The 18504-nt window shown below is 59.0% G+C and overlaps 1 protein-coding gene across 1 annotated transcript; it reads right to left on the minus strand.

Moving 5' to 3' along the window:
- Nucleotides 1–12136: 12136 nt before the first annotated feature.
- LOC131569336 (Fc receptor-like protein 3) lies at nt 12137–18391 on the minus strand. Its single transcript, XM_058821530.1, has 12 exons — nt 18362–18391; nt 15787–15868; nt 15183–15203; nt 14864–15094; nt 14383–14621; nt 13965–13992; nt 13586–13864; nt 13054–13353; nt 12887–12970; nt 12501–12522; nt 12332–12411; nt 12137–12246 (listed from the first exon to the last, which is right to left on the minus strand). The coding sequence occupies exons 1-12, from the start codon at nt 18389–18391 to the stop codon at nt 12137–12139; spliced, it is 1506 nt and encodes a 501-aa protein (XP_058677513.1).
- Nucleotides 18392–18504: the final 113 nt, after the last annotated feature.

An 18504-nucleotide genomic window follows, 5' to 3' on the forward strand; every position in this document is an offset into this window, starting at 1 on the left:
TCGGGGCCAAAGGGGGCCGGGGCTGCTGAGGCAGATGAGAGTCAGGAGGGACCCGACGGTGGGGTCAAGGAGGCCGTCCAGCACCAGCACCGAGAAGAGCTCTGGGAGGAGAGGGGAATTTGAGAACCCGAGTGTCTGGGGAGGGGCTGTGGGGGTGTCAGGGTGGTGACTGTAGGGTGCTCACCCTGCACTGTCACTGTCACTGGCGCTGACTCCTGCCACCCCCAGGATCCCACCCAGCCCCTGCACCTTTAGTGGCCACTGTGGTGCAGCTGGAGAGGGGACAGGGACAGCTCGGTCCCACCGCAGAGCACCCCCCAATTCCATCTGCTCTCGGTGGAAGGACACCGAGGTAAACGTGCTGTCCCGCCAGCGCTGGCAGCGCAGTGTCACCATGTCCCCCTCCAGTAGTGCCTCTGCCAGCACCTGCAGCACCAGCCAGTCTGGGGGAGAGCACCACGACACCCCCATTGGGTCACACCCTGTGCACAGGGCTCCCCAATTCCAAAACGATTTCCACCCACACTTGGATGCTCTGGGATGTCCCCTGAGCAGGGGACAGGATCTGGTTACAGAGGAGGTGACCCATGGAGCAAAGCCCACTCAGAGCCCTCGGGATCCTTGCGTGTGCCAGCCGGGGGACACCCAAACATCCCCTCATCGTTTGAGGCTCTCACAGGGAGGCTGAGCCCACTGCCAGGTCTGTCACACGTGTAGTGGCTAGTCTCGGTGACACTGACGGTGTTCTGTCCCTGCCACCAGTGCTGCCTGTCCTTGTACCAGGTGGTGGCACCGGCAGTACCTGAGCTTTGGCAGGTCAGTGTCGCCTGGTCCCACAGCACTGCCGGCCTCCAGGGGGGCTCCACCAGGAGCTGGGTGGTCTGGGAACCTGTGGGTGACAGGGGACACCAGCCTGCCAGGGCCCGTGTGGGGCTGGGGACAGAGGGGTGGAGCCATGGCATCCCCCAAGGACTCACCAGCAAGGCTGAGGTTCTGGGCTGGAAGGGAGAAGGGACAGGGCTGGGTGAGGGTGGAACCAGGGAGACAGCAGCACAGGGGTACAGGGTGTGAGGACAGTCCCCATTGGGACAGCAGTTCTTTTGAGAAAGTGCCTGGGGGTGCTCCCCAAAAGAGTTAGTGAAGCACGGGGACATGTCTGCTTCACTGCCACCCGTGCACAACATCCATGAGGCACAGACACCTTGGGAGCAGGGACACTGAGGCCGCTCTGGGCTGAGGCTGAACATGGGGACACTGTGGACACCCTGGGCCTCAGGACACCACAGACACAGCCCACGCTGGCCCAGGTCACCATCACCAGTTCATGATCCCATCCCCATGGCCACATCCTCACCGTTCTTGTCCCCTCCAGTCCCTGCATTCCCGTTCACTTCTCACTATCCACAGAGCTACATCAGCCAAAAGTTGCCAGGCCCACATTCCTGTCCCCCCATCCCCAAATTCCTGCCTCCCTGTTCCTGTCTCCAAAGCCACTCTATATCCCTGTTCCCACTCAGGTCCACTGTGGGTAACATGGACTGGAATGTCGGCATTGGGGACCTCAGTGGACCCCACAGCCCCCCTGTGCCCTCTCCCCTCCCCATCCCCAGGGTGTCAGGCCCATGCCCAGGGCACTCACCCCACAGGAGCAGCGCCACCTTCCCGGCCATCCCGATGTCCCCAGCCATGTGCACTGGCTGTCACTCACTGCCAGGGGTGGCTGTCCCCTGGGTGGTGACTCTTTGGCAAAAGGGGAAGGAAGCGAGGTCAGGTCTTGTCCTCATGGGTAGGTGGCACCTGGTGGGGGCAGAGTGGCCACAAGCTGGGCACAGGCTGTGGGCAGGGAGGGGAGAGGATGGGGACAATGCTGGAGGTGACACAGTGGGACATGTGGTTCCCAGGAGTGTGGGGCTCAGGGGGTTTGGGGTCCCAGAAATGGGTGTCCAGGGGAATGGGGGGTCCCTAAGGAATTGTGTTCCTTGGAAATGGGGGAGCTGAGGAGGAGGAGTCACTGGGGATGGGGTTGCCATGGCTGAGGGGACTCATGGATGGGAGTCCCAGGGGGACGTGGGCTCCAGGGATTTTGGGTCATGGGATGGCGATGCTGGGGGAATGGGAGTTCCCGTGGGAATGGGAGGTTCCGGAGAGAATCAAGGTCCTGGGGAAAGGAGGATTTCAGGGGATGGAATGAGTAGGTGAGGTTTCCATGGGAATTAGGGCTCCTGGGCCATGGAGTTCCTGGGGAATATCTCTACTGGAATATGGGTTTCAGAGAGGGTAGGGATATAAGAAATGGGGTACTCATGATTTGATTTTAAGGAGGATGGTGGTGCCGGGGATGAGCAGTGGCTGGGTGGACCCATAGGTCCCAGCTCCTTCCCTGAGTTCCTCAGATTTTGGGGTGACCCAGGGCTGAGCACAGCCTCCACCAGGCGCTGGTGGCCTGGGGGTCACCCCAGACATATTCTGAGGGGCTGTGTGTGTGTGGAGCTGCTGCAGAGGTGAGAATTCTGTGGGGGAAAAAGGCCTGCCTGTGGTTTGCTCAGCCCTGCAAGAAGCAGAAACCCCAAAGGGAGCCCAAGCAGTGGCTCTGTGAGGGCCTTTGATGGTTTTCAAAGCAGGGCTGGCTGGAAACCACCCCCTGCAGGTGCAGCTGTGGGGAACCAGTCTGGAAATACAGCAATTGATCATTTGCTCCTCTTGGTAGAGGACTAAGAGAACCACAAAACTACTGCAAATCCCACACCAATCTTCTCAACATCCTGACCTGGACCCTCCTCCTCCTCCCTGCCTTGCCGTGCATGGACAGTGGCCGCATGCCCTGCACCCACCACAGCCGCTCTCTCACCGCCCTCCACACCTGGATGGGGAGAGAAAATTGAGCAAAGGGTTCCTGGGTTTAGACAAGGACCAGGAGAGATCACTCATCAAATCCTGTCACGGGCAAAACTGCCTCAGAATTAGAGATACGAATTGAATTTATTGCTGACAAAGTCAGAGCAGGATAAGGAGAAGTCAGATAAACCCTTCAATACACCTTCTGCCTCTTATGAATAACAATGTAGTCATTGGCTTTCCTTTTCTATAGTTTTTTCCAAATTATTTTGATATAATACAGATTGTAATCAGTTTTTCACTGCTTTTGATTTGACAATTTGTCAGCCTGTTTACCCTAATCCCTGTGTAGAACATATATTTTAGTGTGATAAACACATTATAGTTTAGGCTCTCCCAAAATATCAAGATAGAGACAATGTGCATTGAAACACTAACTGTTGCATAAGTAGCTAATGCCTTTATTTGTGTAACTAAGTGACAATGGTGAGAATAAGTAAAATAATTTTGTGAAATAGCTAATGTTGATTTAATGTACTGGTGGAGTATCTCATCTGTATGAGAAGAACACATTGAAAAGTATCAAATAAATAAACATCAAAAAAGAGAATGCAAAGAGGAACTTACCACTGACTCTTGGGCTATCAAGAACTGTCAAACCACAGAACAGGGGGGCCTTGTGAGGACATGAAATATATAAATTTAATCTGCAGGATGACATGTACTTTTTGAAAATGAATCAAGGATCAAACCAAGCATAAGAATTCCCAGAACATGTGAACTGGAAAGAATGTTTGAATATGTATAACACTCCTGAGTATGTATTTCACCAATACAATGAAAAGGTATGTAAGAAGAATTGCTGTAGTTATCCATGTGCCTCTGGCAGTTGCCAAGCACCCAGCACGCTGTTTACTGACCCTTTTTTCCCTTATTAACCATTTAAGAAATTTACAGAGTGAGCCTTGTTTCTCACATAGTTTGACCAAAAAACTGAATTTTGAGTACAATAAGATGGAAAAACGTTGTGTGCTCCTCCAAAACTGGTAGGGGGAATGAGGAGCCCCATGGGGTGCAGTGAAAAGGAAGAAGAGACCCCTGAGGGGAATCGATGCCCCCAATGGCCCCCAGTGCCCCCAATGTCACAGCACGCTCTCATAGTCACAGGGGTCCCACTGTCCCTCCTGGGGTCCCAACAGCTTCACCTTCGTCACTTGTGGATCCCGAGGTGGGGCAGGGCTGGGGGACACCTGTGGGGGCCCTGAGAGAGATACTGGTTGTGGGGACCTGGGTGGGGGGTGACACATGTTGGTGATGTGTCCCTGTCCCGCCCTGGAATTCTCCCACTGCCCGCTCAGTGCCCATGATGTGGGTGTTGAGCACAGCCCCCTGCTCCGGGGGTCCTGTGGGGATGGGGGGGTCTGGGTGGTGTTTGGGGAGGGGGAAAGGGGAGTCCCAGCCCGAGCCCCCCACTCACCTGTCCTGGGGCTTCCTGGCGGCTGCAAGGGAAAGGGGAGGGGGTGACCGTGGGAACATTGGGACCCCTGAACCTTCCTGGGACCTCGGCAGCTGCAACCAATCACGAGATCCCCAAATCCCCACTGCAGCCCCAATTCCCACCAGATCCTTATTTCTGCCTCCACTCTGGGGTCTCCCCCTCACTCTAGGACCCCCATCCCCCCCATTGTCAACCACCCCGGTGGTGCCACCAGTGACAGCACCTGATGACAGCCAGGAGCAGGAGCAGGGAAAGGAGGGTCCTGCCAACATTTACAGCCATTGCTGGGGACAGAGGGGACACATTGGGGTTACCCTGAACTCTGGGGGACCTGAACACCCCGGAGACCCTGTGTGACCCCACCTGTGACCCAGGGTGAGCCAGGTGTCACCTCCAGGGCTGGCTCTGGGCTGAGTGCCCGGAACACGCGGTGCCCGTCCTGTCCCAGCTGGTTGGTGGCCACGCACAGGTAGGTGCCCGAATGTCCAACATTGATGTCCCTGAGCTCCAGGAGGGGACCCTGGGCCACATCCTGCCTGTTGTGCAGCCAGATGAAAATGACAGGGGCTGAGCCCACCTGCACCCAGCAGCGCAGGGTCACATTGTCACCTGCACGAACCTGGTGTGCCAGGGGACCAGAGATGATGGTGGCATTGGCCACAGGCTCTCTGGGGACAGAGACGGGGCTGAGGCCACAGGGAGGGTCTGGCAGCCAGTGTGGGGGGATAAGGATGGGGGCAATGGGGGTGATGGGGGATATCGGGGATGGGTTCACGCCATGGAGGGGTGAGGGTACACAGGGCAGAGACGGAGGTACACAAGAAAGGTGTGTGGATGACATTGATGTCCCCAGGCAGGGACAAGGAGGCTCTAGGGGGTCCCCATGCCCATCCACACACTCACTGCGCGCTGTTATGCGGAGCCAAGCACTGCTCTTCCACACAACTCCACCCTCGGATTGCACCTGGCAGCTGTAATTTCCTGAGTGGGAGACCCCCACAGCGGGCACCAGCAGCTGTGGGGACCCCTGTGGGCCCGCCACCACCTGCACGTCCTGGTGGAACACGTGCAGGAGGGCAGCTCAGGGCTGCAGGGGCTGGGGGTGCTGATGCAGCTGAGAGTCAGGGGGGACCCCTGGGTGGGCTCTGGGGGACCCTCCAGGACCGGCACCGAGAAGAGCTCTGGGAAGGGGAGGGGCGGTGAGGACTGTGACTCTGAGTGTGCTGGGAAGTGACTTTGGGGGTGTCAGGAGATTGGAGTTCCAGCCGTGGGGGTGCTCACTGTGCACTGTCACTGTCACTGGCACGGAGAGCACTCACGATGACACATTGGAGCTCACCAAGCCCACGCAGCTGTAGCAGCCACTGTGGTTCAGCTGCCGAGGGGACAGGGACAGCTCTGTCCCAGTGAGGGACCTCTCCACCTCCTTGTCCTCATGGTAGAATCGCACCTCAGTGACCGACCTGTCCTGCCAGCTCTGGCAGCGTAGTGTCACCGTGTCCCCCTCCAGCAGCTCCTCTGCCAGCACATGCAGCACCAAGCAAGCTTCGGGAGAGAGGGGTCCTGTCACACCGGAATATCCCCTTTTGATGGGGATCCCTCCATTGGGTCTCACCCAGCGCACCAGGGATCCCCAATTCCAGCACAGTTTCCCCCACACTGGGATGCTCTGGGACATCCCCAGAGCAGGGGACAGGCTCTGGTCACACAGGAGGTGACCCATGGAGCGGAGCCCACCCAGAGTCATCAGGGTCCCCACAGTGCCAGGCTGGGGACACCCAAACCCCCCTCACCATTTCAGACTCTCATGGGGAAGCTGAGCATGGTGCCAGGTCTGTCACACATGTAGGTGCCACCCTCGGTGACAGTGAAGTTGGCAGGTCCCTCCTGCTACCACAGCTGCCCATCCTGGCACCAGGTTGTGGCACCAGTGGTCACCGAGACCTCGCAGGTCAGTGTCACCCGGTCCCACAGCACCGCCAGCTCCACCAGGAGCTGGCTGGTCTGGACACCTGTGGGTGACAGGGAACACCAGCCTGCCAGGGCCAGCTCTGGGCTGGGGACAGTGGGGTAGGGACCTGGCATCCCCCGAGGACTCACCGGCGAGGCCGAGGGTCTGGGCTGGAAGGGAGAAGGGACAGGGCTGGGTGGGGATGGCACTGCAGGGACAGCACCACCCAGGGGACAAGGTGAGGTGTTTGTCCCCAAACTGTCCCCACAGGAACACTGCAGTGGCACAGACATCTTGAGCACAGAGACATCTTGGTCACCATGGGCTGACAGAGGAAATAGGGACACTGTGGACACCCCATGTTGCACAGGTCACCTCCACCAGACTTAAAACACCTGTCATCATGGCCACATCCCCATGGCCCTGTGCCCATGACCCCATCTCAATGGCACCTGTCCCCATGGCCCATTACATGATATGTGGCCCTTGTCCCTGTCCCTGCATCCCTGTGTCCCTGTCCTCACAGCTGCCCCAGCCCCAAGGTTCCTTTTGCCACTTCCTTGTCCCCACATCTCTATTCCCCTCTTTCTGTCCCCACATCCCAGTTCCCCTGTTCCTGGCCCCGTAGCCATCCCACAAGTCTGGTCATACTGGGCTCCATGCCCTGCTGACACTGGGGACCCAGGGGACCCTGCAATCCCCCTATGCCCCCTCCCCACTGGTCTCTGCCTCCCTGGGGTCAATCCCCAGGGTGTCAGGCCCGTGCCCGGGGCACTCACCCCACAGGAGCAGTGCCATCTTCCCGGCCATCCCGGTGTCCCCAGCCATGTGCACTCGCTGTCACTCGCTGAGAGGGGTGGCTGTCCCCTGGGCGGTGGCTCTTTGGCCAAAGGGGAAGGAAGAGAGGTCAGGTCTCATCCTCATGCATAGGTGGCACCTGGTGGGGGCAGGGTGGTCACAAGCTGGGCACAGGCTGTGGGAGGGTGGGGACAGGCTGGGGACAAGGCTGGGTAGGACACAGTGGGACATGGGGTTCCCAGGACTGAGTGGCACAGGGTGTTTGGGGAGCCAGGGATGGGTCCCAGGGATGGGGTCCCTGGGAATGGGGGTCCTGAAGAGGGGGAGTCACCAGGGATGGAGATGCCATGGGAAGTGGGGTGTCCAGGGCTGGGGGAACTCAAGGATGGTAGTCCCAGAACAATGAGGGTTCCATGGATTTGGGGTCAGGTGATGGTTATCCTTGGGATGAGGGTACCAGTGGAGTGGGGCATCCCGTGGGCATGAGGGGTCCTGGGAGAATCAAGGTTCTGGAGGAAGGAGGATTTAAGGGGATGTAATGAATGGGAGAGGGTTCCTGGAGAATGACGTCCTGGGCCATGGAGATCCTGGGGAATGTGAATACTGGGACAGGGGTCCCCGGGACAGGGGGACCAAAGGAATGGGGTTCCCATGGTTGGGTTCCCAGGGGAATGTGGTGCCAGGGATGGGCAGTGGCTGGGTGGGCCCATGGGCTGGAGCCACTTTCGCTGAGGGCCTCAGATCTTTAGGTGACCCACAGCCCAGCACAGCTCCCAAAGTGTTCCGATGGCCTGGGGATCACCCCAGGGAGAGTCCAAGGTGCTCTGGGTGTGTGCCCCCAGCTCCCAGGGGCTTTTTTGTCTCTTCATTTCCATTTCCTTCCTTTGATCCCTCAATTTCAAAACACCCCAGTTTGTTCCTTGATTCTGGGAAACAACTGAGCAGGGAATGGGCTGGGGGAAGCCCAGGGTGGGGCAAGCAAGGGTGAGGGGTCTGCAGGGAGGGCTGGGGAGGCTGTGGGGGATGGGGGTGTCTGGCTGTGCCCCCCCAACACTTTCTCTCTCCTGCAGAAGAAGAAAGAGGTCGTTTGTGCTGTGTGTCACACGGGGATGGGGGGGGGGTGTGTTGGGCTCTGTTCTGGGGGGGCACATCCAGGGGGCTCCTGTCCTGGGGGGATCCTGTCCCAGGGCAGACACATGCTGGGGAAGAGGGTCCTGTCCTGGAGCTTGGCAGTTCTGGGCAGGTCCAGACTTCTCCATTCCTGCTCATCCCCTGCAGGATCTGAGCCAGAAAGAGCTGCTGGGGAATGGAGCCCTGGAATGGAGGTCCCAAACTCCTGCTCCTTGAAACAGTGGCCATCCAAGGGTGGGGCCCAGCCATGGCCCAGCCCCACCGCACAGGGATGGCCATTACACAGCCCTGCTCTGGCCAGCCTCAGGTGGCAGCCAGCACCTGAGGGTCCCCCCTGCCCCATTGGCTTTGATTCTGGCAGCTTTAGAGCTGCTGCAGAGGTGAGAATTCTGTGGACGGAAAAAGGCCTCCCTGTGGTTTGCTCAGCCCTGCAAGAAGCACAAAGCTCAAAGGGAACCCAAGCAGTGGCTCTGTGAGGGTCTTTGATGATTTTCACAGCAGGGCTGGCTGGAAGCTGCCTCTGCAGGGGCAGCTGTGGGGGACCCAGTCTAGAAATACAGCAGTTGATTATCTTGTCCCTTTTCCCAAGGGGCTGAGTGAAATCCAGAACTACTGCAAATCCCACAGTAATCTCCTCAAAAACCTGACCTGGACCTCCTTCTTGAACAAAACCAGCAGCCTTTTGGAACATCCCAGAAAGAATGTTTCAGCTCTGTTGTAGCTTGGGTCCCTGCCAATTAATAATTAGCACTGACTCCATGATTCCAGAAGGCTGATCAATCACTTTAATGTAATATACTTATTAAGAAACTCATTGCCCTTGCAGACAGTCCAATACAGCTTTAACCTAATTGGTCATTGTAATTAAAACACCATAACCAGGGGCCAATTAAGAAATCACTTGCTGGTAAACAAATCTCCGTAACACATTTCACATGTTCAAAACAACAGGTGCAGCAAGTGAAGATAAGAATTGTTTCTCATTCTTTTCACTGATCTTCTCATGGCCTTCACCACGACAAGGCCTGGGAAAGTTGTGCTTGCTGCTCTCTGTGACCAGAGAGTGGCTGCCACAGAGTTCTGGGTCAGCTGCCTGACAAGAGGGAAAAGTGTGGAAATATCCAGCAGTGGTTGTGCCCTGCTGCTGTTGTGGAGCTGTGGGGAGTGACTGTGTCTTGATTCCAGGTGTTCCCAAAGCTGCTCCATCCCGGCCCTCCTCACCTGCACAGGGCACGGAGAATAGACAGGGCTCTGCCCCACCCCGGCTGCACTCCTTTCAGGGTACCCCTCCACTTCCCAGAGCTGTGAGGGCCTTACCCTGGCTACGCTCGGTCCCGACACATCGCGACAGTGGCTTTGGACACGCTGTCACAGTCGATTCAGACACCCCGTGACCGTCCCGGCACTCACAGCGCGATGGCACCTGAGCCCCTTCCCGGTGCTCCGGGACCACCATTGCGGTCCCTCCTTTCCGCAGACCCCACCGCAGGGTCTCTGCTCCCCCCTGTCCCGGGGTCTCCCCTCCGCCGTTTCGCTCCCTCCATGCTCGGGGCTCCCCAGTGGGGTCCCGGTCCCTCCATCCCGGCCCCTCCCACCCGCTGCCCCCCGGCCCCTCCGGCCGCGCCCCCCGACAGCCCCGGGGCCGGCGCCGGCAGAGGCTGCCGAGCCCCTGCAGGATGAGATGTTCCTGGGGCAGCGCCGGCTGAGCGGGGCCCGGCTCCCTCACACCGTCCTTGCCCACAGCACTCGGGCTCCAGCAGCCCCGGGCTGCTCCTTCGGGATGTGCCCACTGCTCCTGGAGCGCTGCCCTTTGTTGGGAACAATCCCTGGAGCACCCAAATCATCCCCCAAGGCCTGGCCGGGAGCTCCTGTGAGGCTGTGCCCAAGCCCGGAGGGGTTTGGGAGCCAGATGGGTGTCACTGCTCTGTCCCAAAATCTGGGGGAAGCAGGCATGGCAAGCGGTGCCCTTTGGCCTTCTTCTGAGCACCCTGTGGAATTCCCGGCACTCCTGCTCCTCTCCATGGCCAGGTGCTGTTCCAGTGGCCCACTTGCTCCAGCTGCTGCTGCCTCAGCTGCAGGATCCCAAAATCCCTGGGAGAGGCAGCAGAACCCTGTGTTTGTGCACAGGGATGTTTTAGAAGCATGGCTGAACTTGAGGAACCCCAGCACCAATTATAGCACCTCCTTAATGGCCTGCAGGTCCCAGAGCAGAACAGGGGCATTAGTGCAACCAGCTCCAGTTTTCTTCCCATTTTTCCCTCCCAAGGCACAGCTCCCAGCCAAGGCTGTCCCTGCACTCCAGCGGCAGCTGCAGAGCCCTTGGAGCTGCGGCTCTGCTCTCCATCTCCTCTTCCTCCCCCTGCAGATGCTGTGTTGGGACCAGCAGTGGCCCAGGATGAGCAGGAACGCCAAATGTGCTCTGGAGCCCCCTGAGGAGCCCGGGCAGAGCCAGCACTGAGCACCAGCTTTCCTCAATATTCCAGGGCAATTCAACATTTCCAGAGTGGATGTGACAGGGCTGAAAGAGGAAAAGGGGGTGAAAGGCTGAGGATCTGCAGGAATAGTGGTGTAAAGCCACCAGAGGTTCTGCTGTGGACCCGAGACCTGCCTGGGGTCAGGTGTTTCCTTCCTTCCATTCGGGATCATAGACAGTGGTTGCGGGCTGTTTTGCAGGGCATGTTCCAGGCCCCGGGACACTGCTACCCTGCCAGTGGGCACTGGGATCCAACCTGCTGCCTTGGCGGCTTCTGGCCATTGCCGGTGGTGGTGCCGGGACCGATTGGTGCCCGTGAGTTTGCCAAAGGAGCGATTTCCCCTCCTGCCTCGCGTCCGGGGCCGCCATGGCCCCTGAGGGGATGGAGCTGGAGGGGCGCCCCCTGCTGGCCGGGAGTGCTCCCTGCAGCATCCCCTGCTGGCTGCGGTTATAACTGCCACAAAAACCAACAGTACTGAGCGGGAGGGAAAGTTCTGGGTTTGTGTTGTTTGTTCTGTTCTGGTTTATCAATTTCCCCGTGAAGAGCTGGTAGTCCTTTTCCTACACTTTTGGTCTGAAAGCCAAATCATTTTTGAAATGAAAAAAAATTTTAGAGATGGGTGTTCTATCCATTCCAGGAACGTTCCCACTTTCCTTGGTAGATATTTCTCATTTAAACGAGTTGCCAAAACCTGAGTTCCAGTGTGGATGGGACTGACCCCTCAAGAGAAGACGGGGTCAGGGACTTGGTCACCTCACACTCTGCCTTTTAAGCCAGTTGGGCCAACAAGAGCCCTCTCCACAGGTGGCACTTTTGGTCACACGGCCACTCAGGGGCTGGCTTTGGCAGAGCGTCACACTGTCCCCAGTGTGCCATGGCTGACAGACTGATGGACGGACGGGGCCCTATCTCACCCAAAGCAAAGCCTGACCCACCCCTGCCACACACAGCTGTTCCAAAATGTCTTCAGACATGAAACTTTTCCTGTCTCTGACAGCCCACCCTGTGCCATGGCCTGATCCTGACTGCCCTGGGAAAAGGGCAAGGCTCCGCAACCCCCGCAGGACTTTTGTGGCATCATCGTGTAGGGGAACATGGCAGAGAAGGGGTTTGGGACAGGGAACAAGAGAATCCAGAGCCTCCTGAAGGCCACTTTGGCCCTCAGAGCAAGGAAGGTCCAGGCCATGCTGAGGGAAATATCTGGGGTTTGTTCCTTGTTGTGGCTTTCCCTGGTAATCGTTCCTTGTGTGACCATTTGGACTCTGAACCTTGTTGCTGTTGCTGTTGGTTTTATTCTCTCTTGTTTCTGTTTCATGAAATTGTTCTTCTCTCAGCCCTTTGGGATCCTTGTGCTTCCACAAGGAGGGAGAGGGGCAGTTTTGGTGACAGCACACAGACGAGTGGGTGCCCATGGGTGGGGATCCCCAGTGCCCCCAGTTCCCCCCAGTGTCACAGCACATTCCCGTAGATGTCACCGGGTTCCTGCAGTCGCCCCTGGGGTCCCCGCAGCTCCACATAGGTCACCTGGGGATCCTGGAGGGTGGTGGCACGGGGGGACACTGCAAGAGCCACGGGCTGTGGGATCTGGGTGGGGTGACACTGGTGGGTGACGTGTCCCTCTGTGTGTGTCCCCCCTGTATTCACCCCTTGCCCTCTTGGTGACCACAACGTGGGTGTACAGCACCTCCCCCTCCTCTGGGGGGGCTAGGGGATCCGGGGGAGCCCTGAAGGAATAAATGGAATGTGGGGGAGGGAATGCGAGTCTTGGGGATTGGGGTAAAATAGAAGACTGTGGTTTGAGCTCCCCACTCACCTTTCTTGGCTCTTCCTGGCAGCTTCAAAGGAAGGAGTGGGCAGGTGACTGTGGGGTCCCAGGACCCTGAACCCTCTCAGGATTCCTGAACTCCCATGGGACCCGCAATCATCCCCAAAGACCCCCAGAAATCATGGACCTCTCCAAACCCCCCAACCAAGTCAGCTTCAAGAACGCAAGGCTGTTCAGGGACAGGAAAACTCATCACCCTCAGGGCCCCTGAAGGAACCCCAACATCCATGCAGGACTCTCCAGCACCGAACCATACTCTACAGGATGCCCAGACAAGGTCACAATTTTTAGCCTGTGCGTGCTTCCCTATTGCTCCCCAACTCTGGGGGCCTCTACAGCTCCCTGGGACCCCCTGTCCCCACATTGTCACCCACCCACACGGTGCCTCCGGTGCCAGGTCACAATGACAGCCACGAGCGGGAGCAGGAACAAAAGGGCCCCACCGACCCCTGCAGCCACTGCAAGAAACAGAGGGGGTCACATCAGTGTCACCCATCACCCCAGGGGTCCTACACTCCCTGGTGACCCTGTGTGAACCCACCTGTGACCCAGGGTGAGCCAGGTGTCACCTCCAGGGCCAGCTCAGGGCTGAAGGCCTGGAACACGCGGTGCCCATCCTGTCCAAACTGGTTGGTGGCCACACACTGGTAGGTGCCTGAATGTCCCACATCGATGTCCCTGAGCTCCAGGAGGGGACCCCGGGCCACCTGCTGCCCGTTGTGCAGCCAGGTGAAGGTGACAGGGGCTGAGCCCACCTGCACTGAGCAGTGCAGGGTCACATTGTCACCTGCATATATCTGGTGTGACAGGTGACCAGGGATGATGGTGGCATTGGCCACAGGCACTGCAGGGACAAAGACAGGGCTGAGGCCACAGGGAGGGGCTGGCACCTGGTATGGGGGGATAGGGACAAGGGGATGGGGGATGTTGGGGATGGGGTCACATCAGGGAGGGGTGAAGGACACAGGAGAGAGGTGGGGGGACCCAAGAAAGGTGTCCGGAAGACCTGGAGGTCTCCAACCAAGGCACTCGTGGCGTCTCTGGGGGCTCCCCGTGCCCATCCCCACACTCACTGCGCACCGTGATATGGATCCAGGCGCTGCTCTTTCGCACGGCCCCACCCTCAGAGCGCACCTGGCAGCTGTAATTCCCCGAGTGGGAGACCCCCATGGCGGGCACCAGCAGCTGTGGGGACCCCTGAGGGCCCCCCACCACCTGCCCATCTCGGTAGAACACGTGCAGGAGGGGGGCTCGGGGCCGCAGGGGGCTGGGGGTGCTGATGCAGCTGGGAGGAAGGGGGGACCCCAAGATGGGCTTGAAGGGACCCTCCAGCACAGGCACTGAGAAGAGCTCTGGATAGGAGAGGGAAGGTGAGGACTGTGACTCTGAGTGTCCTGGGAAGTGGCTTTTTGGGTGTCAGGATATTGGAGTTCCAGCCATGGGGGTTCTCACCGTGCACTGTCACTGTCACTGGTGCTGACTGTGCCCACGATGACATTTTGGAATCCACCAAGCCCCTGCAGCTGTAGTTTCCACTGTGGTGCAGCTGCAGAGGGGACAACAACAGCTCGATCCCACTACGGGACGCCTCCACCTCCTTGTCTCCATGGAAGAATCGCACCTTGGTGACAGGATAGTCCCGCCAGCGCTGGCAGCGCAGTGTCACCGTGTCCCCCTCCAGCAGCTCCCGTGCTGACACCCGCAACTCTAACCGGGCTGCAGGACAGGGGGGTCCTGTCACAACAGGGTCCCGTTTCAATGGGGATCCCCCCATTGGGTCACACCCAGTGTACAAGGGATCCCCAATTCCAACACGGGTTCCCCCACACTGAGATGCTCTGGGATGCTCACCTTGCACTGTCACTGTCACCTGCGGTGACTCCTGCAGCCCCCAGAATCCCACCCAGCCCCTGCAGCTGTACTTGCCGCTTTGGCTCAGCTGCAGGGGGGACAGGGACAGCTTTATACTATCACGGAGTTCCCTCAGTTCCTTCCCTTTGCGGTAGAAGGACACCGAGGTGACCGTGTTGTTCCACCAGCCCCGGCAGCGCAGTGTCAGTGTGTCCCCCTCCAGCAGCACCCACGCCGGCACCTGCAGCACCAGCCAGTCTGGGGGACAGAGGGGTCCTGTCATGCCAAATGGCACCAGAACCCCCCCATTATGTCACACCCAGAGCATCAGGGGTCCCCAGTTCTAACATGGGGGTCCCTCTACACTGGGATGCTCTGGGATGTCCCAAGAGCAGAGGACGGGCTCTGGTCACACAGCAGGTGACCCATGGAGCAGAGACCACTCAGAGCCCTCAGACACCCCGTGGGTGCCAGGCTTGGGACACCCAAATCCCCCTCACCGTCTGAGACTCTCACGGGAGAACTGAGCCCGGTGCCGGGTCTTTCACACGTGTAGGTGCCACTCTCAGTGACAGTGAAATGATCGCGCCTTTCCTGCCCCCACCGCTGCCCATCCTTGTACCAGATGGTGGCACCAGCAGTCCCTGAGCCCTGGCAGGTCAGTGTCACCCGGTCCCACAGCACCGCTGGCCTCCAGGGGGGCTCCACCAGGAGCTGGGTGGTCTGGGCACCTGCGGGTGACAGGGGACACCAGCCTGCCTGGGCCACCATGGGGCTGGGGACAGCGGGGTGGGGCCATGGCATCCCCCGAGGACTCACCAGCGAGGCCGAGGGTCTGGGCTGGAAGGGAGAAGGGACAGGGCTGGGTGGGGGTGGCACTACAGGGACAGAGGCACAGAGGCATGGGGTTTAGGGGCTGTTGCCAAACAGTCTGTGTGGGGGCACTGGCATGGCACAGATGTCTCAAGGACAGGGACACAGCAGTCAAGCCATGCTCATGCATGGGGCGCCATTCTGGCACAGGTTACCCCTGCCAGCCCCATACCCACATCCCCATGGCCCTGTGCCCATTGTCGCATTCCAATGTCACCTGGACTCATGGCCCAAGCACATGGTACCGGTCCTGTTGTCCCTGTCCCAACATCTTTGTGTCCCTGTCCCCACAGCTGCTCAAGCTGCAAGGTTCCTTCTGCCACATCCTTGTCCCCACATTCCATCCCCCTGTCCCCACATCTGAGTTCTTTGTTCCTGTTCTGTGTTCCTGTCCCCAAAGCCACCCCACAACTCTGGTCACACTGGGCTCTGTGCTCTGCTGGCATTGGGGACGTCAGGGGACCTCACAGCCCCCTGTGCCCCCTCCCCTCCCCATCCCCAGGGTGTCAGGCCCATGCCTGGGGCACTCACCCCACAGGAGCAGCACCACCTTCCCGGCCATCCCAGTGTCCCCAGCCATGTGCACTGGCTGTCACTCGCTGCTGTGGCCACCGCTCCCCTGGCTGGCGGCTCTTCGGATGAAGGGGAAGGAAGCGAGGTCATGTCCGTCCCCATGTGTAGAAGGCCCTTGGTGGGGGCAGGGTGGCCACAAGCTGGGGACAGGCTGGGGACAAGGCTGGGTGGGACAAGGTGCGATATGGGTTCCCAGGAGGGGGGGGCTTGGTGGGTTTGAGGACGTGGGGATGGGTGTCCTGGGGAAGGGAGGTCCTGAGGAGGGGGAATCACTGGGGATGGAGGGGCCAAGGGAATGGGTTGCCCAGGGCTGGGGGGACTCAGGGATGGGAGTCCTGGGGGAACGTGAGCTCCAGGGGTTTGGGGCCATGGGACGGGGACGCTGGGGGAATGGGAGTCCCGTGGGAATGGGCGTCCTGGGAGAATCAAGGTCCTGGAGGAAAGAGAATTTCGGGGAATGGAAAGAAGTGGAGATGGTTCCTTGGAAATGGGGTGCTGGGCCATGGAGATCCTGGGGAATATCAGTACTGGGATGGGGGTCCCAGTCAAGGTGGGACTTAAGGAATGGGGCGCCCATGGTTGGTTTCCAGGACAATGGGGGCTGCCAGGGATGAGCAGTTTCTGGATGGGCACAGGGGTCTCAGCTCCTTCCCTGAATCCCTCAGATTTTGGGGTGACTGAGGGCCTAGCACTGGCCGTCCTGGGGTACTCATTCCCTGGGCAGGCATCACATGGGGGTCTTGGGTACCTCTGCTTCTGCGCCCTCCCCTGCCTTTGAATTTTCCTCTCTTTATTTCTCTTTTTTCCTTTCTTTTCTTCACTTTTGTGCCATGTCCCCTCACCCCCAGTTCCTGGCTCAGCAATCCCGGGGAGCACCTGAGCAAGGAAGGGGTTGGGGGCACCCAGGGGAGAGGGAAAATGCAGAGCAGTGGCTTCAGGGAGGGAGGGGGAGATTTTGGGGATGGAGGTGTTGGGCTGTGTCCTATCTACACTTTCTTTTTCCTGGACAAGAAGGAAGAGACCATATGCGCTAAGAGTCAGATGGGAAAAGGGGGAGTTTCTGTCCTGGGGGGCACATCCAGGAGGGTCCTGTCCTGGGGAGATCCTGTCCCAGGGGGTGACACATCCTGGCATGGGGGGGTCCTGTCCCAGGTGTGGCAGTTCCAGAAATGTCCCTGCACATTCCTGGCTGGGTGCCTGTCCCAGGGGTGGCACATCCTGGGAACCCCTGTCAATGCAAGGGTGGGGCCCAGCCATGGCCCAGCCCCACTGCACAGGGATGGCCATTGCCCAGCCCTGCTCTGGCCAGCCCCAGAGGGCAGCCAGGACCTGAGGGTACCTCCTGCCCCCTTGGCTTTGATTCTGGCAGCTTTAGAGCTGCTGCAGAGGTGAGAATTCTGCGTGGGTGGAAAGGGCCTGCCTGTGGTTTCCTCTGCCCTTAAAGCAGCACAAAAACCCAAAAGGAGCCCAATTGTTGTTGTCTTTGCAGTAGTTATGGGACTCTCTCAGTCCCTTGGGCAAAGGCATGAAATGATCAATTGCTGCATTTCCAGACTGGTTGAGTCACAGCTGCCCCTGCAGAGGGCGGTTTCCAGCCAGCCCTGCTCTGAAAACCATCAAAAACCCTCACAGAGCCACTGCTTGGGCTCTTTTTGTGGTTTGTGCTTCTTGCAGGGCTGAGCAAACCACAGGTAGGCCTTTTCTGCCAACACAGAATTCTCAGCTCTGCTGCAGCTCTAAAGCTGCCAGAATCAAAGCCAAGGGAGCAGGGGGGACCCTCAGGTGCTGGCTGCCACCTGGGGCTGGCCAAAGCAGGGCTGGGCAATGGCCATCCCTGTGCAGTGGGGCTGGGCCTTGGCTAGGCCCCACCCTTGGATGGCCACTGGCTTCCAGGAGCAGGAGTTTGGGAGCTCCTTCCTGCTCTGGGTTCCATTCCCCAGCTGCTCTTGCTGGCTCAGATCCAGCAGGGGACGAGCAAGAATGGAGAAGTCTGGACCCCTCAGAAGCTGCCTAGCTCCAGGACAGGACCCTCTTCCCCAGCGTGTGTCTCCCCGGGGACAGGATCCCCCCCGGGACAGGAGCCCCCTGGATCTGCCCCCTAAGGACAGAACCCTTCCCCCCCCATGTGAGAAAGGTGTCAAATGGCCTTTTCCTTCTTCTGCGGGAGACAGAAAGTGAAAGTGTTGGGGGGTAAAAGCTGCACTCCCCCACCCCCCACAGCCTCCCCAGCCCTCCCTGCAGACCCCTCACCCCTGCTTCCCCCACCCTGGGCTTCCCCCACCCTGGCCTTCCCCCAGCCTGTTCCCTGCTCCAGGTGCCCCCAAGGACCATCAAGGCACGAACTGGGGGGCTGTGAAATTGAGCTGTAAAATGATGGAAATGGAATAAAGAGAGGGAAAAATCACTGGAGGCAGGGGGACACAGACCCAGAGCAGCTCAGAATCTGTCTGGGGTGACACCCTGGACACCGGCACCATGTGGGGGTGGTGCTGGCTCTGGGTCACCCCAAAATCTGAAGCACCCAGGGAAGGAGCTGCAACCCATGGGCTCACCCAGCCACTGCCCATCCCTGGCACCCCCATTCCCCCGGGAATGGAAACATCGGACCTCCATTCCTTATGTCCCACTCTCTCTGCAGCCCCCATCCCGGTACTGACATTCCCCAGGATCTCCATGGCCCAGTACCCCATTCCCA

The sequence above is a fragment of the Ammospiza caudacuta genome, chromosome 30 (assembly GCF_027887145.1).
Source record: "Ammospiza caudacuta isolate bAmmCau1 chromosome 30, bAmmCau1.pri, whole genome shotgun sequence".
In the NCBI taxonomy this organism is placed as follows: domain Eukaryota; kingdom Metazoa; phylum Chordata; class Aves; order Passeriformes; family Passerellidae; genus Ammospiza; species Ammospiza caudacuta.

What these genes read in the sequence shown, in the direction of transcription:
- LOC131569336 (XM_058821530.1), bottom strand. Translation starts at nt 18,391, where the DNA reads ATGGGGGTGCCAGGGATGGGCAGTGGCTGG. An exon ending in ACACTGGGATGGCCGGGAAG is followed by an intron (nt 15,204 to 15,786) that starts GTGGTGCTGCTC and finishes TCTCCCTTCCAG; the next exon opens with CCCAGACCCTCGGCCTCGCT. An exon ending in TGGCTCACCCTGGGTCACAG is followed by an intron (nt 12,971 to 13,053) that starts GTGGGTTCACAC and finishes TGTTTCTTGCAG; the next exon opens with TGGCTGCAGGGGTCGGTGGG.